The 27,856-nt window shown below is 37.9% G+C and overlaps 1 protein-coding gene and 1 long non-coding RNA gene across 6 annotated transcripts; one reads left to right on the plus strand and one right to left on the minus strand.

The window, feature by feature from the left end:
* On the plus strand, positions 1-27,856 carry LOC6033456 (folliculin-interacting protein 1). Of its 5 annotated transcripts, none has more exons than XM_038263153.1 (6): positions 1-234; positions 12,483-12,984; positions 23,565-23,784; positions 23,853-24,905; positions 24,967-25,178; positions 25,238-27,856. In XM_038263153.1, the coding sequence occupies exons 2-6, from the start codon at positions 12,908-12,910 to the stop codon at positions 27,429-27,431; spliced, it is 3,756 nt and encodes a 1,251-aa protein (XP_038119081.1). In that variant the 5' UTR covers positions 1-234; positions 12,483-12,907; the 3' UTR covers positions 27,432-27,856. The 5 variants fall into 5 exon arrangements, with proteins under 5 accessions (XP_038119081.1, XP_038119080.1, XP_038119083.1 ...); XM_038263152.1 differs by having other exon boundaries at positions 12,508-12,984; XM_038263155.1 differs by lacking the exon at positions 1-234 and adding an exon at positions 258-385 and having other exon boundaries at positions 12,508-12,984.
* Positions 305-851, minus strand: LOC119769718. Its single transcript, XR_005278499.1, has 3 exons — positions 779-851; positions 536-612; positions 305-377 (listed from the first exon to the last, which is right to left on the minus strand). It is a non-coding gene; the product is annotated as an uncharacterized LOC119769718 (long non-coding RNA).

Below are 27,856 nucleotides of genomic sequence, written 5' to 3' on the forward strand. Positions count from 1 at the left end.
TGTGTTGAGTTGGTCGCGCGAGTGTGTGTTTTGTTGCGTATTAAAAAACGCAATTTTAAGTGCTTAAAAGTGTTTTTTTGCTTATTATTTAGCTTTCATACTGTTTTTAAATTGATTTAACATGTTGTAACACCAAGGTGACGCAGTTAAACCGAGTGAAAATGGAAGAAATCGGTCATTCAAGAAGTGCGAATCGCTCGGGCGACACACAAACAGAATCAACGCGTTGAGAAGGTTTGCCAAAACTTTCCATAACATCTACGACACCCTGCCGCAAATGAAGGAGCTTTTTGGGATATCTGTGCCACACGTTTGAAGCGAAAACTGCAATCCTCAAGCCATGAGATGGACCAAAGCTGATCGAAAACCGCATGTTCCTGGAAGGGTAGCAATTATTTATCCTCCTCTCTACACGAAGAACACCACCTAAAGAACACTTTGCTTTCATGCTTCAGCTGTTGCTGAAAATGCCTACATGTAGAAGATACACAGACTTACAGATACATACAATGCCATTCTTTCCTCTACAAGTTACCTGAGGGAGCCGCATCTCGGACTATGAACTCATGTGGGAGCAGTGGTTTATCCAATGTAATGTTCATTTCATTAAATCTAAAAAAAATACGGTTATCCTTTTATTGTAGACTGAAGAAAATCTTTGAAAAACGATTAAAGTGGGTTCTAAGCAGGATGTAATATTGAAGTATTTAACACATTAATGTAAATAATTAATTTCTATAGAAGGAGGTTTGAGCCAGATTTGCAAACACAATCTCACCAGTAAAGTGTCGCCGTTGACACAGCTGCCTTATCGCTTGATACGCGTATCGTCCAATGCTTTTAACCTCGTTATAGATAGGGTGAGTGCTTCCCTACTGTCTCCGCGTTTCCCACAGAGATAGGCTGAATATTCGCCGATCATATGACTGTGAGCCAGCAATTTGCTACGTAACACTTTAGAGTTGTAAAACGATAACGCGAAATGTGGTAGACTTGTAGAATTACTAGCTATTTGTAGAGGGATTTGTTCAATGCATTGTTTTTTTTAAGCGAAAAAAGTGTTTTATCGACAACCAATTGCTATAAAAAGCTTACACTTGTGCGTCATCGAATCTTAAGTATTTAGAGTTGCACAACCATAATGTCGTGTGATTTGTTTTGTCTTTACAGTTTGGGGTTTTTTTATTAGCAATTCTAATCAACAAACATCCTTATCGTAGTCCAGCTGAGTTTGAATATTTATTATTTTGTGACAGCGTTTCGTTTTTATCAACACGCAATAAACTCAGGTGGTCTGAATGCGTTACGCATGATTCAGCTTCATATTAGATAACTCTTTTGAAAAAAAAGAAAAGAGTTATTCAAATTGTTATTTTTCCTTAATGTTCAGAATGTAGGTCCCGAGTAATCGGCTCCTCCCACTAACATTTACACACAAAATCCTCTGTAATTACTCTTAGCTTTAAGTAAAATGTAATTACAAAAGCCAACTCAGTCCCAACCAGGTCCCAGTACCAAAAGGACCTAATAAAAATAATTTTACAAAAAAATCAGAATAAGTCTACAACTGATTTAATACAATGTTTCCTGCCTGCCTTACAAATTTTCCTGCCTCATTTTTGATGTTTTAAAACAGTATATCATAAAATATTACTACAGTTACCGTAAACCGGGGTGACATTGATAGGATGAAGTTTTTATTTGCAAAATGAAAAAGAATAAAGATAAATCACTGAGCTTGTAAAAGGGGATGTTCAATGTACCTCAACAAGCAATTTTCAGTAAATTGTGATTGAATTGGTTTGAATGTTAGCTGTTGCTTAAAGTATTTTATAACAAGAGGAACAACACGGAAAAATAATAATAAAAACAGCTTACAGTTTTTGATAGGGTTGTCAAAACTTCAATCTTTCGAACTCGTTAGAAAGGATTACCTATCCAACGACAGGTCACCTGGTAGATCCGTTTTCATCAAAATATCTGAGATTCGGCTTCCAAAAAGTGCTTAAATAACACTGAAGTGCTTACAACTTTTGATAGGGTTATCAGTTCTTCAATCTTTTGAACTCGTTGGGAAGGAATTTTCAATATCTTTCTAAAAATTTATAACATGGAGGGGTTTCTAACAAAAGCCACCCGTTTTACAATTTCCCGGACTTTGGTTAACATTGTTTTTTTTTTGCATAACTTTTGAAGTACATAACTTAACTTTATAATTTTCAATAGCGACTTATGGGACCCCAAGACGGATCGAATGAGGCCAAAACAGGCAAAATCGGTTGAGCCAGTGCCGAGATAATCTAGTGCCATATTTGTTTTGATAAAAGTCCCACCACACATACACAGACATTTGCTCAGAATTTGATTCTGAGTCGATATGTATCGGTGAACGTAGGTCTAGGAGATAAAATATTTTTGAAAAGCTGAAGAATTCTCTATATTTTGCGTTTTTGATCTTTGTCGATACGACCCTTAGTTTCTGATATATTGCCATGCAAAGGGCGTAATATTGAATGTTTGGCCCTTTTGAAATGTTAGTCTTGATTTAAAATTTTGAAAATATTGTTTTCGAAAAGATCGAAAAATTTTACATCGAATAATGAAGTTTAATTTTTTTTGCGAACATTTTGAAAATTTCTGAAAAGTTGACATTTTATGTCCCCTAAAACATATCAGAAAATGAAAAAAAGTGTTTTTTGCAAATCAAGTTTTAGTGACAAAAAGTGAAATTAAAAATCACATTTTTTTACCGTGTATCATTGTTTTTTCAGTGTGATCCTTATCCATAGCTACAACTTTGCCGAAGACAAATCGATCAAAAAAATTCAATTCAATACAATAAATGATGCAAGAAAATTCAAAAATCTGTATCTTCTGAAGGAAATTTTTGATCGATTTGGTGTCTTCGGCAAAGTTGTAGGTATGGATACAGACTACACTGAAAAAAATGATACACTGTAAAAAAAATTTGGTGATTTTTTTATTTAACTTTTTATCACTAAAACTTGATTTGCAAAAAAAACACTATCTTTATTGTTATTTTTTTTATATGTTTTAGAGGACATCAAATGCCAACTTTTCAGAAATTTCCAGGTTGTGCAAAAAAATCTTTGACCGAGTTATGAATTTTTTAATAAATACTGATTTTTTCAAAAAATCGAAATATTGGTCGCAAAAATTTTCAACTTCATTTTTCGATGTAAAATCAAATTTGCAATCAAAAAGTACTTGAGTGAAATTTTGTTAAAGTGCACCGTTTTCATTTTAAATCCATATTTAGGTGACTTTTTTGAAAATAGTCGCAATTTTTCAATTTTTCAATTATTGCACATGTTTGCAAACTTTTGAAAAAATATTTTTGAAAAGCTGAGAAAATTCTATATATTTTGCTTCTTGGGACTTTGTTGATACGACCTTTAGTTGCTGAGATATTGCAATGCAAAGGTTAAAAACAGGAAAATTGATGTTTTCTAAGTCTCACCCAAACAGCCCACCATTTTTCATTTTCGATATCTCAGCAAGTAATGGTCCGATTTTCAATGTTGATATATGAAACATTTGTGAAATTTTCCGATCTTTTCGAAAACAATATTTTCAAAATTTTCAAATCAAGACTAACATTTCAAAAGGGCCAAACATTCAATATTACGCCCTTTTAAAATGTAAGTCTTGGTTTAAAAATTTTGAAAATATTGTTTTCGAAAAAATCGGAAAATTTCACAAATGTTTCATATATTAACATTGAAAATCGGTCCTTTACTTGCTGAGATATCGACAATGAAAAATGGTGGGCTGTTTGGGTAAGACTTAGAAAACATCAATTTTCCTGTTTTTAAACCTTTGCATTGCAATATCTCAGCAACTAAAGGTCGTATCAACAAAGTCCCAAGAAGCAAAATATAGAGAATTTTCTCAGCTTTTCAAAAATATTTTTTCCAAAAGTGGGCAAACATGTGCATTAATTAAAAAAAATGAAAAAACTGCGACTATTTTGAAAAAAGTCACCTAAATATGGATTTAACTTGAAAACGGTGCACTTTATCAAAATTTCAGTGAAGTAATTTTTTGATTGCAAATTTGATTTTACATCGAGAAATGAAGTTGAAATTTTTTTGCAAATCAAGTTTTAGTGATAAAAAGTTATATAAAAAAATCACCAAATTTTTTTACAGTGTATCATTTTTTTCAGTGTAGTCTGTATCTATACCTACAACTTTGCCGAAGACACCAAATCGATCAAAAAATTCCTTCAAAAGATACAGATTTTTGAATTTTCATGCATCATTTTTGTATGGACAGTTGCCAAATTTGTATGGAAAATTATATGGACAAACTAATGATGCAAAATGGCTTCTTTGGGCATACCGAAGGCACCAAAAAAGTTTCAGTTGAATTAAAAAATACAAAAAAAAAATCGAATGACCGAAATCCTAGAGAACTGCTCATATAATTTTAACAGCTGCCAAATTAGTATCGAAAATTATATGGACAAACAAATGATGCAAAATGGCTTCTTTAGACATACCGAAGGCACCAAAAAAGTTTCAACCGGATTAAAAAAAAAAAAACAAAAAAAAAAAAAATCGAGTGACCGAAATCTCAGAGAATTGCTCAAAAAGTAAAAAGTTCCAGCATACTGAAATTAAATTCAAACCTTAAGGAATATAGGATAAACTTATTTTCACATTTAGCTCTTATTTTAATTTATGATTTGACCTCGCCATCATCTTCCTCACAACATTTTACGCACGTGTTCCTTTTTAAGCGAGGTGTTGGCGAGATTTTCATGGTTGAAGTTGGAAGATTGCTCGACCGATTTCTTAAGTTTCAATTTTATTTGTTTCAATTTAACTTTGCTTTGTGTAAGCCTACCTAATGATCAAAAAATCAAATCAAATTATTCGCTCTACAGCATTGCCTTGGCGTTCTCAATTGCGAGATTCCTACTCGAAACTACACAGAAAAAAATGTGAATTTACTCCACACGGAAAAAAATGAATCACATGTAAACTCAGTTGATGTAATCTTGAGATTCGACGTAAACGGTTGAATCACAAGTAGAATCATGTTTTTACGTATAATTTGTTACTTATTTACATCAAATTGCATTTGAATTTTAATCTTTAATGACGTGCAAAAGTGTTACATCATAAATGATGTAACATTCGGAATTATTTTTTGTGTGTAAGTGTCTGAAGGCTAGATTGTTGAGGCAATTGCGAACCTCTTTTTACACCTTAATTTCCATCCACCCCGGGATTCAAACTGACGACCTTTGGATTGTTAATCCAACTGCCTACCAGCGATTCCACCGAGACAGGACTCGATTTCCAAAAACGTACCATGGGATTTGAACACATTGTTCGTGGTTCCCATTTTCATGAACGCTTGTTCAAGATTTTGGGAACTCATTTTTCTCCGTATTAGAGGCACGCTGGAATTAGATGCTGTTCCCCAACTTATTTTAGAGTACCAAAAAATCTACCAAAAACCATGGGAAAAAAATACTTTTACTTACATATAAAAATCAGTGTTCCCACGAGCCTAAGCCATCGGCTAGGCTAGGTTCATTTTTCTGGTTCAGGTTCACACCACACGTCGGCAAGCATCGTCGGCTCAGGCTCACTGAGTGCCATGAGCCATGGTTCATTTGGTTCAAACCAGGCGAGGCTAGCCAAAATGAACCATAGATGAATCCAGTTTGAAATGGCCGCTAGGTGGCCAATGGTGTTAGAAATGACAGCTTCCATGTATTTGAATATGGGAGCTCATGAAAACTCAATTTTAAGCAATAAAATGATTATTTATGATAAAAGTATTGATTGATTAGGTGCACAAAATGTGCCTAGAATGTTATTAAAATGAAAACTGCTCAAAAAATTTGCAATCGAGATAAGTACACCATTCGATTCAGCAGGAATTTTGGGCACTAAAAATATATAGTTTTCATATGTTAAGTATTTTATTTTAAAAGATAATTAACAAAAAGTATGAAAATCGAGACATTTAGTATGGGAGCTGTCAAATCTCTCACCATCAAAAAGCAGCGTTGAGCTTTCGCTGGATTTGTCTATTGGCTTGAACCTGGCTTGAACCTGGCTTGAACCTGATCAAAGAATTTTAGGCTAAACGGCAAGCTTTGTTTCACCGTAGTATGCTCAAACCGTAACATTCTTAAACCGTAACATTGTTACACCGTAACATTGTTACACCGTAACATTGTTACACCGTAACTTTGTTACACCGTAACAGTATTACACCGTAACATTATTACGGTGTAAGCAATGTCACGGTGTAATGATAGCTACGATGCAACGAATGTTGTGGTGTAACCATGTTACGGTGTGACAATGTTACGGTGTAATGAATGTTACGGTGTAACAATTTTACGGTGTAACAATGTTACGGTGTAACAATGTTACGGTGTAACAATGTTACGGTGTAACGAATTTTGTGGTGCAACAATGTTACGGTGTAATCATAATACGGTGTAACAATGTTACGGTGTAACGAATGTTACGGTGTAGCGAATGATGCGGTGTAACGAATGTTACGGTGTAATAAATGTTACATTGTAACATTGCTACAATATAAGATTTGTTACACAGTGCATTATTCCTATGGTTTTTATTAGCCTGGTTAGCCTGGCTTAAGCCATGGTTCATGGTTCACTGAACCAGGATTGAACCACAAAGGGAGGCTTAAGCCGAACCAAGTTTATAGGTGAACCTAGCCTAACCGGTTCATTTGGGAACTCTGATAAAAATCGAAGTAAATATAAAAAAAAAACACTGAACCGATATTCTTCTGATCAATTTAAGGTTTTTGGTAGATTTGTTGGTACTCTAAAATAAGTAGGGGAACAGCATCTAATTCCAGCGTGCCTCTAATGTTGGCAGGTCAGAACTTTGACATTCAATTAAAGCTAATTAAAGGCGTCTTCAACTGAAATGGAGTGATAAATAGCTCAATAAGAAGTGAGCAAGCCAGTTTCTATCAAAAGTTTTGCAAAATTAGTTGTTTAAATAGTGAAAATCAGCAAATTGGATGGAGTTAGGAGCGAGTGCTTAACCTGCCAAACATACGAGAATTTCCTCTAAAGGGCCATCCACAAAAACATGGACATTTTTGACTAATTTAAGACTCCCGCTCCCGGACAACTCGCGACACCTTAACGCTACGTGCCGTCGTTCGATTGAGAAATGGCGTTTCCTTGTTTGAACTTTGTGTATCACTGCGGCGGCACCTGACGGTTATCAAGCAATTTACGTCCCAGGCGCGCGCCAATCGCACTTACCGCGCTTTCAAAAAGCACGTGATTGAAGAATTCAAGCTGATAAAACATTGTATTCCGGAGCTTAGCGCGCGTCGTCGCCGCCATATATCGGGCTTGGCTGGTCTAAATTTGAAAAGTTTGCGGTTTCCCACGTAATCGATTCGTCAAACACCCAAATTGCCACCCTCAATTATTGCGCCGTCAGTGTTATCACGAGTGAGTCGTCCGCAATCTCGGAAGCTTAAAGCGGTTCCACCCAGGGTGCGCCTGCGCCAATCCGTCCTCCCTGTCGGCGGTTCTCTCTTTTAGCCACGAACGACGCTTCGTCTCAGTCGCGCAGAATTGGGATTCTCTGCGGGCTAGGAAAAAAACCCCACTTGCAAAAAATCCCTCAAAGTTAGCCTATTTTTTTCAAAGAAAAGCAATGCTAAGAGAGAGTAATGGTTTTTGCAAACCATTGAATTCTTATCATCTATATTCATAGCTTTCCTTTCCTCGAAATCCTCTCAAGCTTTTAGGATTTGATTTTCTCAAAAAATATTCTCTTTTTGTCATTTTTTTTTCTCATGGCTTACGCAGACATTTTTCTGTGCAAAGTGAAGACTTTAAGTAAATTTAAAAATCGTTTGTTTTTGTTTGCTAGAGGTCCATATTTTCAATCGAGTCGTTTTGCATCGTTCTTCAAACTGATTTCTTTTCGATGGACCCTTCAATATCGACAAGCGGAGATTAGAGATACTTTAATGATCACTGCAAAATGGGCGAAATCGGACCCAAAATCGGACTTAATTGAACGCGGCTGATTCCCTGTTACGAAACTAGAGTTTCTAATGCAAAAACCCATGGAATCGATTGGTGATGGTTTCATCCACCCCACGAAACGGCAAAGGGTCCATTTTGCCCCAATTCCCCATTTTTTAAGCATTATGTAGACTAATGATTCTCTTCCTCGATGGCCCCTCTGTTATTGGCAACCAGAAAGTCGACTGAACATGAACATTTATTGAAAATAAAAAATAATCCATTATTATATCCGATATTAACTAAAATTTATTCAGAGCAATTGCTGCATGGCATTTTTTGATATCTCGTGACGTGGTATTTCACTGGGACACGTTTTTTTTCAATTTTTGCCAGCTCAAAATCTTAAAGAGATAGAAATATGGTGTAAAAGAGACTTAAACGCTCGTCTTAAAAATTAAAAAAAATTATAGAAAAGTAAAAAAAAAGGATTGAAAACGCTGACAATGCATCTTGTGGGAAATTCAATAGAGTTTAAGAATCTGATCTATTAATTTACGTTTTGTAATTAGTTATATGCTCTTTAGATAAGATCAAGCTTTCCACTGGCCGGAGAGGGAGGGAGATTTTTCCTTATTCTCTTAAAAAAAGCACGGAGGAGATGGAAACGACCGATAATGGACGGCTGTCATGGTGTAGCAAATCTGGTCCAGATGGAATTGCTTCTAGTCCTTAGTATTAATTGCTGTGCACCTTGGGCTTAGACAATCATCACATCACGTGACGAAATCAAGTCTGCAATCCTCTAAAATCACCGTCTAATCCGTCACTAAGCGAAGCGAATTCAATATTCTTTTAGAATCTCACATATTTCTAACGACCCTGGGCTTTGTCATAATGAGTGTCATAGGTTTGATGCTTGTTTGGCAAAGAGTATGATTTGATTCGATGTGGAATTGAAATCGAAGTGTTCAGTATATTGCTGAAGCTTCCATTTTTACACATGGACACCACTTCATGCTGCGAGAACCCACTTTGGCGTAGTCTCAGGGCTTAATCGATGGCCGGTAAGCTGTCATCGAGACAAGGAGGTTCTCTGATAGTGGAAATATCACATTTGTACAATGAACCGCTACATATGTGATTTTTCCCTATCTTAATGTGGGTGTCAGGTTAGGATGCGGGTTTAAAAAAATAGTGATTGTAGAATTTAGGATTTTAACTATAAATATCAACTTTTTATACTTTGCCTTTAGTAATTCAGGGACAAAATTAGTAACAGTGAATTTAGTAATTCTATCAGAATCGGTGATTTTCATTCAATTCGCATAAAAACCATTCTAATTTGTCAAAATTTTCATAGAGTCTCGATCAATCAATAGTGAAATGATATCGGACTAAATTCGTTGATCTGTTGAACTAACGGTTGTCGGATTATGATTGTATCGACCATTGTTGCGAATCGAGGATCTACTGGAATTCTGACGAACAAATGGTCGTCTCTTTTTCAATTCACGACTTGTCAACTGTTATTTTTTTTTTTGCTTTTTTTAAAAGAAGCCAGACAGGTTTTAAAAGAAACGTTTTTTTGGTCGTCGGGGATTTGAGATAAGAGTAGCTTTCGGATAGGTTGCTTTAAATCTTGTATTCAATTCAAGTTAGGTAGTTATCCGCAAATGAATATTTGGACTTATATGAATAATTGAACATTTTGGACTTATGAATAACACACAACTGTGCATTTATTCTAGAGTCAGATCCATACAGTGTCAGTGTTTATTTGGTCGAAGTGTACTAATTCATTGGCAGATCTGATTCTAGTTGTAATGTACGACAAGACTACTGACGGACGTGACAGGACGAGGGCCCAGTTTAGAGGTTTCGACATCAACGATGTGCGGCTGGATCACCCTCCCAAAAAAAAAAAGAATCTCACATATTTCTAACGAAATTTTCATTTTGAAATTACGTGTTTATCTGGGTGCAGAATAGTTGTCCGCAAAGCGACCTCAATTTAAAATTGTCAAAGCGGTACCAATTTACTGTTTGAAAAATGATACCAAGAAGTGGCAAGTATTGTAATCGATCTATGATTTATTTTTCCAGGAATAAAAAAGTCGAGGGCGTCGAGCTTTTGAGGTATTCGAAGTCATCAAATTTTTAGAAGAGGGTTGGAATCGAGATTGGCATAATTTGTCGCTAACATTTAAATAAGCGCTATGTCTCACGCAAAACCTTTTTTATGAGGTTTTTTGAAATGTTAGCGACGAATTATCAATAGCTATGAATGGCACCAGCTAAATAATATTGAATAAACTTACTCCGATATTATCACTGCGCTTCAATGATTCAATGTCACGGAACTTCCATTCGGTTGCTCTTCAGATTCATAAAATTCCATCCACTTCTGACGCAATTGTTCGTCACGTAGAAAACAAAGATTGACACTTTTGGCCGCCCATTATTTAGTCTACGAACAAAAAAAGCGCAAAGCACTTAATTTTTTCAGCGAAAACTGTAAAATCAACAGATCCAAATTGTTTCAAAACAAGTCACTTCAGCAGCAAAAAATATGTCACGCTTGAGCCTTCTACGTTGTTTATGTTTACTGCTGTAGTGCAGTTGTATTTGTGAAGAGCAGTAGGGATCATTCGGAAATCACGTTACGCATTCTGACTTTTCAGCACCCAGGTGTTTATGAATCATTGCCGGGTATTTTTGAGCAATTGGGTACTAAAGCCCTATGCCAATTTTTATGTACAACGGTAAAAAACACGATTAAAAACCATTTCTGATCACTTTTTTCATTTTAATGCAATTTTTTTTTACAAGACAACATTTTTTCGATGGATCAACTATGGTCCCCTTGGAACGACCTGTCAAGTAGGAGCTTTTCTGTCAAGAAGGACCACGAGGTTAATTTTTCAAAATTGATTTAAAAATCCATTTTAAGCTCTTTATGGTCGTACAAAGGGTCATTATACTCAGAAAAATAAGCTTTATCGCTGTGAACAATAATATCAGCAATCTAAGCTTCATTTTAGGACCCAATTCCAGCCCAAAACAGGTATTTTTTAGGTACTTTTTTGCCCTCTCCGATTTCAATGAAACTTTGTAGGCATGTTATACTACGCTTATATAAGCCATTTTTGTGTAAATGGAGCCAGTTACACTCGATAGTGACATTTGAGAAGGGCGTAAGTGTGTTCAATATGTTTGTATTTCATAATTTAAATATTGCTGTATCTCGAAGCCGTTGCTTCGTATCAAAAAGTGATCAAAGACAAACTTGTTGCTAATTTGACGGGCTTTCCGAAAAAATACACTAAAAAAACACTCCACTTTTACGAGATTTTTTGATTTTAAAGTTTAAAAGTCAAATTTGAAGGTAACCCCGCGATTTTCTTTTTCGTTCAAAATTTTTGTGAAAAAAGCCTAAGATGTAACAAAAAGCCTCACGAAAAATGCAGGATGGAGCAACTCACCTAAAAAAATACAAAAAGCATTTACTGAAACTGTTTTTTTTTTCAAAAGTGCTCTAAACATCAAAATTTGCAAAAACCGAACACGAGAGACGATTTTCCAGACAATTTTACATAAAAGTCTCCATATTGACTATTGTCCTAAGTCCAATCCTTGTAAAGTTACAGCGGTTTTAAAATGGTCCACAATGTTGTAGAGCAGATAAAAGCAAAATCTTTGATGTGAATACTTGGATTCTACCAAACCCTTTTTATGAATTCGCATCAGAGAATTTGTTTTTGTTTTGTTTTACGAGTTATCATTTATTTTTAAAGAGCCGTGATTTTTGCTATTTCTGATAAGTTTATTTGTGATTTACACATATAGAGCTCGATCAAACTATTCTTTTTTTGTAAATTTCAGTAATTAGTGCTAAGAATGACTCCTAGAACGTTAAATAATAATTATAAAAAATGTATTTCAAATCGTACTAAAAAACGAAGGTGGTTTTGTATTTTTTTTTTGCATTGAGTTGTTTTATAAAAATATTAAACCAGACCAGACGTTATTCAAACCAAAATTATACAAAGACAAATAAATGCAATTTTCCAGAGAACAGGAGTACACCTCAAGTCAGCAGCTGAGCTGTGTTTATTTTGCAAAAAAAAGAAAAAGCTATGGGGAAGGCGGGTGGACCTGGTGCTCAAATGACCATCAACCACCGCGAGTGTCTTCGTTGTTCGCGCAAGTGAGCTTAATTCGCCAGAATAATTTCACACGGCGTAGCGGTAGCAGGTCATTCCCAAGAGTCCGACGAGAGGACACCAGAGAGAGAGAGTCGTTATTGCTCACCCCAAAATCCTGAATTCAGTCTAGACCTAGCACTGAGCGTTGTCGGTCGCTGCTGGTGGTGCGCTGGCCGCAGCAAAAACGGTACTCAATATCCCAAAAAGCGATTCGTGGGTCGAGTGGTTGATAAAGCAATGATAACAAGTAATAACAGTTTGAGGGGATTTTTTTTTGTTTAGTGGGACCTAACAAAGGAAGACACGTTGACTAGAAGAGTTAGAACAAGTGACGCCAATTGAAAGAGTGCTCAAGTGCGATTGGACGCGTGACTTAACCATATCAGAAAGCAAGCAAGCAAAAGAAACAGAAGAAGCAATCAAAGGTTGTGTAATGATAGAGAAAGTGTTCACCCAAATGTCCGATCAATAGACGCGCGGGGGGTTAAACTATACTAGTTGTAGCGGCGTGCAGTGAAGTGACTAAGATAGTAAAAGAGAAAGAGATGTCTTCTGCTGCTCTGCCAGGAAGCAGCAAGTGAAGCATGCCGTTGGTGAGGAGAAACAATACAACCAACAGATACAGATACCAGAAGCAACAGGAGACAAGCAGTTCGGACTTGATTGTTGCCTGTGGAATATAATGGCATTATTCAATAAGTTGTTTTCAACTGGCAAAAAACGCAGCACAAGTTCATCGGCGCAAAAGTGTACAGCAGGGTGAGTTGATGACTTATCTACCGTAGACTGTCTGAGTTTTGAGCAAGGATCGTGCAACTAATTTTCAACAGTTTCACAGAAAAATAGTAAATTAGGAAATCCAAAGAAATTTTATACACAACATTAAATAAACAATCAACAAAAAAATATACTGTCTCAACATCATGTCATGTTTAAAAAGGAAAAATGCTTATGGAGATGCGTGGTGATTTATGTTTGTATCTTAAATTATCTTTTTTCAAACAAAGTTCCGTTCCCATAAGAAATACATTGTTCGAATGGAAGTGTTGCATTGTCACTGTCTTGATAAATCTTTCAAGAGTCCGCTTCCCTGAATATTTTTTATAAGTGCTATTTCCCTTTAAAAAAAATGCCAATGCGTGATCATTGCTGGAAATTATTAAAAAAGGTTTTTATTTATAAAAAGGTAAAAAGAAAATTCAACTCATTTCGAGGATTTAGAATTCGCTCAACCAAACCACAATCATTTCGAGGATTTAGAATTCGAGAAATAAATATTGCCTTTCGGCGAAATTAATACAAACGTATGTCCAGATTTTTTTTAAGCTATTCATTGTACAGTCCAGGCTCGATTATCCAAAGTTTCGATTATCAGGAGTTCGCTTATTCGAAGGTTTGTAGCGGACTTCGGATAATCGAATAATAAACATTTTTCTGTTTTTTCTTTATTTTCTTACTTTTAACTCGATCCAATTCGAGTTCTGTGCAACGATTTTAGTCAAATTACCAAATGCATTTCTCAATACAGTCCAGAATCGATTATCCCAAGCCTCGATTATCCAAAGTTTCGATTATCTAAAGTTTCGACTATCCGAAGTTTCGATTATCCGAAGTTCGCTTATCCGAAGGTTTGTAGCGGACTTTGGATAATCGAATAATAAACATTTTTCTATTTTTTCTTTATTTTCTTACATTTAACTCGATCCAATTCGAGTTCTGTGCTACAATTCTAGTCAAATTACCAAATGCATTTCTCAATACAGTCCAGAATCGATTATCCGAAGTTTCGATTATCCGAAAGTTTGTATGGGATTTCGGATAATCGAATCACCAATAAATAACTTTTATTTCTTTTTCTTGTTTTAAACATCATATTCGAGTTCTGCGACCTCATTTTAGTCAAATTTGAATAGTTGATTGTCTATTAAATAAAAACAAGCATTTTTTCAATATTTTGTCACCGTCATATTGGCCGCCATCTTGGATTTAAAATTTTTAAATCAGTTTTGCGTAGTTTAGGGGTCATACTACTACTCAACAACCAGAAATTTTTTTTTTCGTGATTCGATTATCCGAAAGAAAATTTTTCCGAGGCTTTCGGATATTCGAGTCTTGACATCTTGGATTTTAAACTTCTTAATCCCTTCAGAGTAGTTTAGGGATCATACCTAGATACCATCCATAAACCACGTGGACATTTTAGGGGGGGGGGAGGGTTTGTTTCGATTGTCCACGCTCCATACAAAAAAGATTATATTTGTATGGAAATTGTTATTATTGTCCACGATGGGGGGTGGTTAGATTTCCAAAAAAAGGTCCACGTTGTTTGTGGTTGGTCCCCTAGGCTCGAAAATAAAAATGACAACAATTTTTTTGTTGGGATTATCCGAAGTGAAATTTTTCCAAGGTTTTTGGATAAGAAATCTTGACTGTATTTTTAGGTGGCTTTGTTTCGGATTAAATATTGACGTATGTTTAAAGTTAACTTTTTCATTTAACAAATTTATCAACTTTGTTGGTTAAAAAATGAAGATAAAGAATACAATTGCAAAAAAAAATAAAAACACACCAAATAAGTAAATCTAACTAGGCAAATCTAAAATCAGTCTGATCCATTTAGTCTTCTAATAGCCGACACGAATTTTGAAATAAAAGGTGCCAAAATGAGGTATACTTGAAAAATTAAACTATTGTGCGGTAACCGCAGAATCCAAAACTCAAATGGTAACTGATGGGAAAAGAAGACTACACATAGCAGTCATTGCAGCGGTATTCGCTATAAACCGGTTAAATTCTCTTATAACTTCCTCGACTGGTGGAATGGTGAGATGACACACCTCCACATTGCATAGTGCCAAACTAGTATACGCTACTAAAAAAGATAGGGTTTCCAACTATTGCTTCAGTTTTTCAAATATAATTCAATAGTATTATTATTTTATGTGATAATTATTTTTGCAATATATTTAGGACGGGCTTATAGCAAATATTTTCTTCCAAGTTATGCTTGTACAGCTGGAACGATATTTTCATTTGATTTATGCATTCATTTTTCCTCGCAGATAACAAAAGCCAAGAATGCTACAGAATCGTACAGTACATCGTTACAAAAATAAACAAAAACACTTTTGGTAACCTCTTTTTACGCGCGCGCTCGCAAACTGCGAATCGCGGAATTTGTCTTCCTGTCGAGGCAGGCCGCGCCGGGCCGCCAGCATCAACACGGACGGTTTGTTTTCTTCGCTGTCTTCTGATTCAGCGAGCGCGCAAAAATCACGTGCTTTTCCCCTCTCTCGACGCCTACTACCACCCACCTCGTTGCCACCCTTCGATGGGAGGGGGTTTGTTGTTTGTATTTTTAGCGCGCCCGTTGACTTCGAAGTCGGAGAGTCATTCGGACGCAGAACAAAAACAGAGAGTTGAAGAAATTCACTGCCCCCACACACAGTTTGCGTCTGAGAAAGAGCGAGCTGAGAGCTTGAGATGGGATGCTGCAGGATGTCAATATTTGCATGTAGTGGGTTTTTGGCGGAAGTTTTCAGGTGAAAGATATAACGAATAGTTGTTGATCGTCTTGTTTTATCGGAAGTTTTGTCGATTTGTGGGGATCCCTTCAGTGACTCACAATTGAGGGGGTTTTAACATGTACTTTTTGGATTGGAATATTTTCATCTTTGTTGTACTTATCGTTTTATCATGAACTGTTCACATTTATTTTATTCACTTCAAATTGTTTTACATTTTTGCAATGAGTGGAAAAATCATTTCAAGTTGCTCAAAATGACCTTCTGATCACGGGAAAAATAAAAAAATCGAAAACTAAATATACACAGAAAAAAATATTTCTGTAAATTTACATTATTTATCATGTACCAAAAGGTATCATGATAAATGATGTATATTTACATAAGGTTCATTGGAAATTTACATTAGATTCATTGGAAATTTACATTAGTTTTGAAAATTTACATTAGTTTTGGAATTTACATTGGTTTTGAAATTTACATTAGTTCAAATCAACTAATTCTGATTGGCCAATGGGAATGAGAAGCTCGACTTGGATTGCAGTAGGAAAAGGGTGTGGCCTATGTTCTATTTTAAAATGAGTGAAACGGGCAGCAAAAGGAAATAATGATTTTAAAAAGTTGTTTCACAGGTAGGGGACGCTTTCTCGTCGACGGCCAAGTTGAATAACGCTGGACTGGAATCGAACGGACGACGGGTAGAATGTTCGGTGTTACTGCTGCTACCCGCTGCCGACTGAGCCATCTTCGTATTTTATAAACGAGCGGCTAAAGCATCAACTTGTTCAGGGCGAGGCTCAGGCAGTGGGCCAGCGAAGTATGAGAGCGATAGAAAGAGAACCAAATATTACTATTTTTAGTTCGGGTAGTTTTGAAGTCAACGTTTGGCAGAAATACATTGGATATATGATTTACATTAAATAGGAATTTACAGGAAGCCGAACACGGGTAGAAATTCATCAGATTTGAGTTTCCATGCTCAACGTTTCCATTAGATTCATGATTTACATTAGATTTAGATTTACATTGGAGTAATTTCCATGACTTTTTATTCTTTACATCATATTTCAACATTACATTGAGTGAGTTTACATAAGAAACAGTAATTACGTGCTGTGTAAATTTACATATTTTTTTCTGTGTAGGCAGTAGAGGGAAAAATGATTTTACACTCGATACCGTGAATCTTCAATAAAAAAAAATGTAAAAAAGATGTTTTAAGACCGCTCCCAATATGTGTTACATTTACAACATTTATTTTATTTAAACGGAGGCGAATCGGTCTACAGTCCAGACTCGATTACCTGAAGGCTTTGAAAATAAAATCTCTTCGGATAATCGAATCTTCTAATAATCGAATCAGTATTTCCATTGTTTTGCTTTTGATTGTTGAGCTTGAAGACTCCATACATGCTCTGATGTGATTAAGAATTTTTAAATGAAATATGGATAATAGAGGCTTCGGATAATCAATTCTGGACTGTAGTCGAATACGCATGTTCGGAAAATGACTTTTTGAAGGTAAAAATAGAGCATTCAATTTTCCGTGAAATCCCGGGAAATTTGAAATTTTTCAAAAAAATCTTCTAATGCTACTTTTAACGAATATTTTGCAACAAAATTGTGTAGAACAGCAACTTTAATGATTGAAATGTGATTAAGGATTAATTAATAGATTGACTGCTTGTAGAATGATACAACTTAAAGAAAATATATTAATATACTAATTTTATACGCTGCCATTCGATTTTTTTGTTGAGAAGTATCATTTTTTAAATCAAAAATATGGACAGTGAGTAATATCCACGCTCTGTGACCAATTTGAGAGGAGCAGTTCTCTACGGAATCGGTCTTTTTTCTTTAATTTTAATTTTTGTATTTTTTAATCCGGCTGAAACTTTTTTGGTGCCTTCGGTATGCCCAAAGAAGCCATTTTGCATCATTAGTTTGTCCATATAATTTTCCATACAAATTTGGCAGCTGTCCATACAAAAATGATATGTGAAAATTCTAAAATCTGAATCTTTCGAAGGAATTTTTTGATCGATTTGGTGTCTTTGACAAAGTTGTAGGTATGAATATAGACTACACTGAAAAAAAATATACACGGTAAAAAAAGTTGGTGATTTTTAATTTAACTATTTTTTATTTTTTTTTTAATTTTTTGATATGTTTTAGAGGACATCAAATGCCAACTTTTCAGAAATTTCCAGAATGGGCAAAAAATCTTTGACCGAGTTATGATTTTTTGAATCAATACAGATTTTTTCAAAAAATCAAAATATTGGTTTTTCAACTTCATTTTTCGATCAATTTTTAGCAATCAAAAAGTACTTTGGTAAATTTTTGATAAAGTGCACCGTTTCCAAGTTATAACCATTTTTAGGTAACTTTTTTGAAAATAGTCGCAGTTTTTCATTTTTTAAAAATAGTGTCCATGTTTGCCCACTATTGAAAAATTTAAATCAAGACTAACATTTCAAATGGGCGTAATATTGAATGTTTGGCCCGATTGAATGTTAGTCTTGATTTTAAATTTTTGAAAATATTTTTTTCGAAAAGATCGGAAAATTTTACGAATGTTTCATGTTTTAACATTGTAAATCGGACCTATAGTTGCTGAGATATCGACATTAGAAAATGGTGGGTTGTTTGGGTGAGACTTAGAAAACATCAATTTTTCTGTTTTTTAACCTTTGCATGGCTATATCTCAGCAACTAAGGGTCGTATCAACAAAGTCCGAAAAAGCAAAATATAGAGAATTTTCTCAGCTTTTCAAAAATATTTTTTTCAGTAGTGGGCAAACATGGGCACTATTTAAAAAAAATGAAAAACTGCGACTATTTTCAAAAAAGTTACCTAAAAATGGTTATAACTTGGAAACGGTGCACTTTATCAAAAATTTACTAAAGTACTTTTTGATTGCAAATTCGATTTTACATCGAAAAATGCAGTTGAAAAATTGCGACCAATATTTCGATTTTTTGAAAAAATCTGTATTGATTCAAAAAGTCATAACTCGGTCAAAGATTTTTTGCCCATTCTGCAAATTTCTGAAAAGTTGGCATTTTATGTCCTCTAAAATATATCAAAAAATAAAAAAATTAAAAATAGCGTTTTTTTGCAAATCAAGTTTTAGTGACAAAAAGTTAAATTAAAAATCACTTTTTTTTACCGTGTATCATTTTTTTCAGTGTAGTCCATACCTACAACTTTGCCGAAGACACCAAATCGATCAAAAAATTCCTTCAAAAGATACAGATTTTTGAATTTTCACATATCATTTTTGTATGGACAGTTGCCAAATTTGTATGGAAAATTATATGGACTAACTAATGATGCAAAATGGCTTCTTTGGGCATACCGAAGGCACCAAAAAAGTTTCAGCCGGATTAAAAAATACAAAAAAAAATCGAATGACCGAAATCTCAGAGAATTACTCAGAGAATATGTTTAAAAATAACATTGACAGATAAAGATAAACTAAAATATGTTTTCATGGCAACTGGCAACTTTTTCCAGAACAAGTCTTACTGGTGTCAGCTTATGAATAAACAGACAATTATTGAATTCACCCTAAAAATATAACTTCTCGTACTATTTTACTAGAAACACTATATCATGAAATCACAACTCAAAGTTTTTGAATTTTTGAAGCGAGTTTTTCAACATGTTTGCATTCTTCGGGCACCATTCAGCTGATACGAAGTGTTTGCCAGAAGTGGTTAAAATCTTGTTTTCAAATGATAAAACAACAATTTTTGTTAAAAAAGGTTACCAAAAATAAAAATTAAGTTTATTTTATTGCAAAAGGAAGTCCCTGGGTTTTTTTCCGGGACGGGAATTTGGACGCTCTAAGAAAAAATAATGCGAGTTGACAAAAACGTACCTAAGTACATCAAAAACTATTTTTTATTATTTTTTTAAAAATCCGAAAACATAAGCGTTTTTGAAAAAAGAAAGTTGTTAATCTGATAAATATAATCTTACTATGTTTGGTCAAGCTTTCTGTTATTCCAAAAAATATCGAAGAAATTGATAGCCACACATTCAAAGAAAATAAAGGAATATAACTTTGTCAAGATAAGATTTGTCAGGATTCAAAAGACCTGGTCAGCTGCCCTGACCTCTTCATTTGCTATTTTAGTAAACCGTAGTAAAACCCATGTGCGTCATACAGTCATGAGTAGCAATAATGCTACAACAGATCACATTCTCAACCTAATTGATGTGTATTAACATGGACAGCAATTTCGCTCGCAGAAACAGGGAATAAATTACCGCAGCATCTCACATGACCGTTTTTTTCTTCCCTCGGTCGTTTTTTTTTGTTTCATTTCACCAGTAGAACACCAAAAGTTAAAAAAAAATAAACATGCACCAAGAAAAAAGCGCCCGCACGGCTCAGTGAAAATATTGTACCACCCCTCAGCGAAAAAACTAGGAAGATCTTCTTTCTTCTTGCAGATGAGACGGATGCTCTCGATCTGTACAGCGTCTGTCTGTTTATACCCTACATTGAGAATTCGCTCGTCACCCGCCAAGTCACAAGACTTTGCGCGGTCGACTTAATACACTCGTATGCAAAAATCGTGGCTTAGCGAAAATCACATTCACACTGCTTGCGTAACGGCTCCCCCAACTCTCGCATCACGACTCTCTGGGTGGGGTTTTGGGAGATTTTTGTGGCAGACATTCGTCAAATTTGCGAAGATCTCGCTGGCGTCCATGAAGTGCGAATTTCACTAGGCGTTTTTACGTTGGCGAGCTTGCCCATTACTTGCGAATGAATTAAGTGGATTAAGTTAGTAATATAAGTTACTATTTTTAAAAAATGTCCAAATCCATGTGTTAAAATGTCCATGTAAAATAAACTGTTTACATGATATCTTTGATAGATGCACGTACACCCAAACGAAATAAGAAAATGTCATTTGCGAAGTGTTTTCCTTTTCAGGCTTGTCAGTAGTAGGCTGCCTATATGCTACCAATACATCCTTCCACTTGACGCGTCGTAAAATTACCCTCTTCCTTTCATATCACTTTTTTTTTAAATTTTAATATTTTTGTAAGATTTGTCAATTTTTTACTGCTATTTTTAAATAGACAAACGAAAGTGTGCTGAAATTTTGTGAGACACTTTTTTTCGTAACAGGTAATGCTCCCCTCTTCCCGCAGCCAAACGATGAGGACACATCCTCATCGACGATCACATGCTTTTCGGCACACGTAATGTCACCGCGCTGACAAAACTGACGTGACGAATGCATGTGATATTGCCCCAGTTCTTGGACGGGGAGGGACGAGGATGCAACTTTTGTTCAATGAAACTTTGTCTGGCCCTCTCAATTGATTCATTGCAGTGCAAAATGTGCACTATTTTCGGCATCAATTCGGGGTTTAGGCAACCAAAATAACAACACTGGGATGAATGTGGCGTGGAATGCAACCTGAAATGACGCTGACCACTCACGATTGAGAGCAGAGAGAAAAAGAACACAATTCAAAAATTCATTCACTGAATGCATCGTTGTACTAAATATACTACAAGTTGAAAAAAAAAAACAGGTGCAACGACAGAGCGCGCATTTGGACATAGGTCCAAAAGTTTAGTGAATGAGCATGTACGTCAATCTGACGTAAACCAAAACACAGCTGTTTAGAGCCAAATAAAGTACTCAGTGCATTGACACTAGGACTTCTTGAAACGCATCAACGAGAAAAGGAATTGTCGTAAACCGTATACTCATCCGGGTTAAGTCAAAGTCGTCAACAAAGCGCGTTATCATATTAGCACTTATGGTCGGGCGGCTTCCAATGACCTCGGAGGACATGACAGCTTCGACGTTGTCTTTTCACGTGAAAAAGGAAGGTTTCGACAGATGCTAAATGCGAAAAAATAACACAAGTAAACAAACAAACAACAGGCCACAAATCGGCACTCAGATGACGATTCGCGACTGTCACGAGCTTCTTGAAATGCTCGGATGGGTTTGTTTTCGCAGTCCATTACGGAGCATTTTTTCGGTTACAGATTTGAAGCTGCAATTTTTCTCGAGTTTTAAAATGTGTGTTGTAAAACTAGCCAAATTGAATTTACATGAATCGCAACAATCTTCAAATTCTTTAATCTTTACACATTCGATTTTCTGGTTGTCGATCTTCGTTATCTCAATGTTTCTCCCTTTATCAATGGTATCTTCAGTCCCTTCAAATTGCATTTTTTTTTTTGCTCGATGAACCTCTTCCTCGATGGTCACTTGGATTTTAGTTGTTTAAAAAATCTCTTCCATCTTTCAACATTTCTGACCTTTTTGTTGATAAGGCTCAATGTTCTGCTCTGCGTCTGCGTCTGACGGATAATCATGTTCAAATGTCTACATTTCGATGCCTCTGTACTCTCTTGTGCTAACTAGGAAGTAAAACCAGCAAGGGTAGTACAAGAGAGACAGAGGTATCGATTTGCTTATCCTTTCAGCAGTTGGCAGTGTACTTTGTGCATTGTTTGTAAGGACGTTTGTAAGAGGCCGAAAAACACGAGTTACGAAAGGTTATGGGACCATATCAAAAAGTCCAGATTTTCTCTTATAGCTTGCGTAGAAAATTGTTGTCTCGATTCTTTCCCATACCTGGGTATCGGGATTTGGGATACAATATTTTAATCGAGTTTTCATTAAGTAGAATAAATAAAATTGACTGTACTAAGAATTGATTTTTTTTAAATATTTGGTAGATTGTACTACAATTCATAGCATGAAATTTCCTGGAAATTTTTTAACTTGTTTTGCGGAAGACATGGAAGGATACAATTTAAGGTACAAATGTTTTGAAGCACAGCGCAGTACAACAAATTTTGTGAATTCCTTTCTATTATTTTATAATTCGATGTATAATGGGCTGATTTACCAAAATAGTTGAATGTACGCAGGACATTTATTTCTGTTAAAAGTGATGCCTGTTTTGCAGACATTTAATTAGTTAAAGTTTTTTTTTCAGACTTCGGTCAGCCTGGACAGGTCGTGAGGATTTGCAGACTTGTGCAGACACTCTGAAACAAATACGAGATCCATCAAAAACTGATCAAAAGTATTGAAAAATGTATTCTTTTTTTATTGCCAAACTCTGGTTTCTAAAAGAAGATTTTGGTTTGTTATAATTGCACTTTTCTAAATGCTCTCGAGATGATATAATGGAATGCTTTGGTTTCATTTTAACTACTTGAAGAGTTGCGTTGAAAAATCTTAAAAGTTCAATTAAATAAAACTCGCTAACTCGTACACGGCTTTTATCAAACCAATCCATCATAAATAATTGGTCAACGTTCACTTTCGCTCCGATTCAGTCATGTGATAAAGCACAATTCCAAAACAACAGTTCCTCATTCATAATCCCCGCAACGCAACGCATGGCTGCCACCAGTTTGTCTGCGACCTTGTTTATCAGCAACGAACCCGATCGTGTGCGATAACGGGCAGCAGCAGCAGCAATCCCTAATGGGCCCCCGCTAATCACCATAACCAGAAGCTCGTCCCATTGTAAAACGAGCGTACGAATTGCGGGTCGCTGACTGCGTATGAGAAAAAGCATGTGACAAAACGTGTGACGCCCGAGTCATGCCGTGGCTAAAAATAAGCTTACGTGACCGAGTCACGGTTGTGATCAGATTCACCGCTAAGCCTTGTTAATTTTTTATCGCTATATTCAAAGAAAGCAAGGCAAGGGAATGAAGAGTTGAGCTTTTCGATGAGAGATTCACAAGAAGGAAGGTTTAAGGTTTTGCTAATATGAATCCCTTTCTTCTCTTTCCCTTACAGACAGTTTCCGTTCACCACCGATCAGATTCGTGTGATCCTGTTCCGCGAGTGTGACATTCGAGGCCGTAAGCTACTGTTTGACTCAAATGCCGTTGAAAGAATTCCCGACGGACCATCGGCGGGTAGTGCGGCAGCGACGGCCCACGCGGCCTCTGCATCGGTCCACCACAAATCGATACCGCAGGCACAAAAGTGCGATCACTGCAAGATCCTGTATCAGGTTGGTATCCTCCTATGCGGAGAAGGTTGAATACGATCGTGACTAATTTGATCTTTCTCACCCTGCAGCACAACACAAATCCAAAGAATGACATCAAACCGTTGTCGGAGATGATATTCGGTTCCGCACCGATCGCGTTTCAGGGCAGTAGCTTGAAGGTGCACTGGTTGAAGATGCCAAAGACTATAATGTGCTCGCACGTGTTTCCGACGCCAGTGCGGAACACGGCTAGCTCGAGCAGTAGCAACAAAAAGGTATCCCTCGCAAACTATCTGGGATCGGAGCTGTCGGGAGGTGGTGGTCATGGCGTATCGTTCTACGATCGGCATCCTTCTGTCAGCGATCTCAGCTCGATGGATACCAACTCGTTGAGGTCATTCACCGTGACGTCGTCAACGTCGACGCAGCACGACATTTCCTACAACAGCCGACAGAGACCACCACTTCCACTTGAGTTTGGTCATCTTGACCGGCTGACCGATCCCAGACTGTCGACCAACAGCGGCATGGACTCGGGCTACGGTGGAACCGACCCGTGGGCGTACTCCTCCAGTGGATCGCGTCACCCCCTCTCATCTCATCGGAGTAGTCTCGCGTCCATTTGTAGTGACTACGAGTGTTTCCGTAGACTCAGCACAGATACCAGTATTGACATACCTCAGGTTGTGAACTGCGCCAGTTTAGACGACTGCAGCCAGTACGGAAGTTTCCATCGACGAGTGTCGAAAAACTTGACCACTTCGTTCGAAAATCGACTGACCCTAGCAGACCATATTGGTCACGTAGACGATCTGAGTAGTACCGGAGGGACGGCCAGCAGTCAGGTGACCGCCAGTGATGGTTGTGTCGGAAACCGGAACCGAAGAAACAGTGAAACTGTTGAAATGAACCGGCGCAAAGCGTTCAGCGGGGAGCTGCTGTCAACGGCAACAAACTACCAGGGTCGACCACCGAGCAAGAAGGCACGCCTCGGAATCGCACTCTGCATCCAGCTCAACGAATCGACGGCGCATGAAATGGAAGCCTTCTGTTCGGAACACATGAGCATATTCGAGACGATGCTGTGCCGGCTCAGAGTCGCCGCCGAGAACGCGTGCCACCGGTGGCAGCAGTTTCTACAGGTATGATCACTTAAACCACCTTCCGTCCCCCTCAACTAATTCCCGAACTCTATATCTACAGATCATGCTTGCGGCCTGGCACTCGACGCAGCAGTGGCTGGTGGACTTCTTCACCGCTCCCCGGCTGGTCAACCCGGTGTGGATTACGCTCAGCAGTGGGGTCTACTCGAACGCGAGTGCAAACTGGAACCGAACGTGCCTCACGATCGCCAACGACTTCATGAACGATCTGTGCTCGCTGCTGTCGCTGGCCGACACAAAGGACACCAATTTGTAAGTTAGCTGAAGATCCTCGCGTGTTTAACCTTACTGATTGATTCGAACTCTTGCAGGTTTATCAGTACGCTGTTGACGGCTGTTCTGACGCACCATTTGGGATGGGTAAGCACCATTGCACCGATCAGTGGGCCAACGGACGGGACGGACGCTAGCGGTTGTAGTATACAGCGCGAAAAGGACAAGATATCGAAAATAACGGCCAACCATCCGTATAATGTGTTGTGGGCACAGCTTGGCGACCTGTACGGTGCCGTAGGACATCCGGTCAAACTGTCGAAAACCATCATCTGCGGCAGTCCTCAGATGAGCAACACCATCGAGAAGATCCTGAACGTGCTGTCGTACTTTATACGATGCAGTGAGATCAAACGAACGGTCCACGTGGAGGCGTTTGAAGAGAGCAAAGTGAAGGAAGCCTTTGCGGCGCAACGGATCATCAACAGTGCCAGTTCGCCGGCCTATCTTTCCGAGCAGCAGGGAACCAGCAAGGACAAGTTTCCCAAAATGGCACGAACCGCGTCCGGTATGGTGCGCTCGGGGACAATCATGAAAGATCTAACGGCAATGGAGAAAGATTCAAAGTCGGCGGAAAGTGAGCAGCTTTCGATGCTAAAGAAGAACGTGATGAACGATATCCCAAATGTGCTGGTTTACCGGGACTCGAGATTCGTGCAGCAGGAGCTTCGAATCGGTAACAAGAGCATGGACACCGAGCTGCTGATGAATGCGCGGGAGAAACAGTTCCTGGAGATGATTTATCATATTAAGAAGGGGAACAACGGTCCACCGATACGGATGACGCTGACGCAACCAGATGAAACCGGTCAAGAAGCGATTGAACTGGACGGAACCGATACAGACGATGTCGAATCCGTACGACTGTCCAAGTTGATAACGGAAACCAATATCGGAGACGGGGAACACGGCCAGCGGCTGTTTTGGGGGATCGAGCGGATAAGGAATGAACTTCCTATGGATCAGTTAAAGTACATTGACGGACTACGGGGTGACTACGACATGCTTAGGCAAAGTAAACCTAAGGAGGATGTGGTTTTTGTACTCGGTGACAATGAAAAGTTGGTCAACATTAGACATGCAGGCGATGCTAAATCTTCGGACCTGGGAGCGGTTGGCGGAAAGAAGCCGTGCTCGCACAGCAGACTTCGCAGACATTCCGTCATCTTCAACTTCGATCGGTACCCCAAAGTGGTCGAAAACTATTGGAAAAGTCAACATCTTGACATGACCGAGCACGGGTTCCATGAGAAAGCCATGAAACTGGACATGGCCGTCAAGATGAGCCTGGATGGAGAATCGTCCATTTCGGATCCCAGCGAAGAAGAGTGTGACGTTTGCCGAAACGCTTCTTTTCTCTATCTGCAGACACCTACGAATGCTTCCGAGCTGGAATTTTCGTACGACCTCCATGAAGGCTCGAGCATAAGTTCTTTTCACAATTCCGCTAGCAAGTCCAGCTTGGAAGAAGAGCTACGCAAATATCCCGGTGTCCAACCCAACGACAACATTCCAAAAGTTCATGCAACTGCAATGGCCACGCTCGAGGAACATCCGGCGGAACTGAAAGCTAAACATCCGGACAGTATTTTGAAGCTGATGGATATCCCAATGTCGAAGGCGATCAGTGCGGCAAGTTTAAACGATGAAAACAATAACGACAAGACTGAAAAGCGAGCATCTCCGAGGGCCGGCTTCATGCCGTCGCTGTTTTCCCGCGTCTCCGACCACTACATCCCGGACATGATACTGCAAGGTACCACCGCTCAACCCGCCAAGTGGGAGAAAGCTTTAAAGAAGGACCTCAGCTTCGCATCGCGCTTCTCTCTCATGGAGCAGTACCCGGTGGAAAACCTGGCAGTCGTCGCCAACCTGGAAACGCACGACGTTCGACTGATAACCTCCCACGCATCATCTCTGGCACCAATCAGCCCAGACGGAGATCTGGTTGGAATGTCCCAGCTAGTTTCGTCCATGCTGGAGACCGTCCACGCGATGTGGAGCTCGGGAATGTCCGCGTTCCAGTGCATGGCGTTCATGGAGTCCAAGCTACGGGAACTCTACCTGCATTCGGAAACGATCGCCAGCTTTTTGCTGGCGACCGATTTTTGTACGATCGGATCCATCACTTCAGCCCTGGACATTACTGCCAACGATATGCCGCTGTTGCTGTCCGTTGCTTCCATACACGCTCCGGAGGTTACCAAGCGATACGGAATACAGTTTCGATAAAGAACGCTACTTAGAGGAGAAATGCCCCAAGAATGTGATATTAGTTTAATAAGACTTGAGAGCAATAGAACGCTTCAGAAAGAGATCTGTAAACGGTTAATAGTGAATTAAGTGCAACAACACGTAATGACTTGTTCTCGAATTAGCGAGAGTTTGCTGTGCATGCTCTCTTCTGCGGTTAGTTAGAGATATTATTCAGAATTTGTGTCTTTTTGGGATGCCTTTTCATGAAAACAGTATGAGGTAGATATTATTTGTATTGTAACTTAATTTGATGATAGGTAAATCTTAAAACAATTAGTATTATTAATTCGTATTGTGCAGTTACGAAACGCCAAAAATTGTAAGCTGAGAGGTAACACACTCACCCGCTGAACAAATACAAAAGCAAGTGTTGCAATGTTTGCAAATAACGAAGAAGTCAA

Source organism: Culex quinquefasciatus, chromosome 3 (genome assembly GCF_015732765.1).
Source record: "Culex quinquefasciatus strain JHB chromosome 3, VPISU_Cqui_1.0_pri_paternal, whole genome shotgun sequence".
Taxonomy (NCBI): domain Eukaryota; kingdom Metazoa; phylum Arthropoda; class Insecta; order Diptera; family Culicidae; genus Culex; species Culex quinquefasciatus.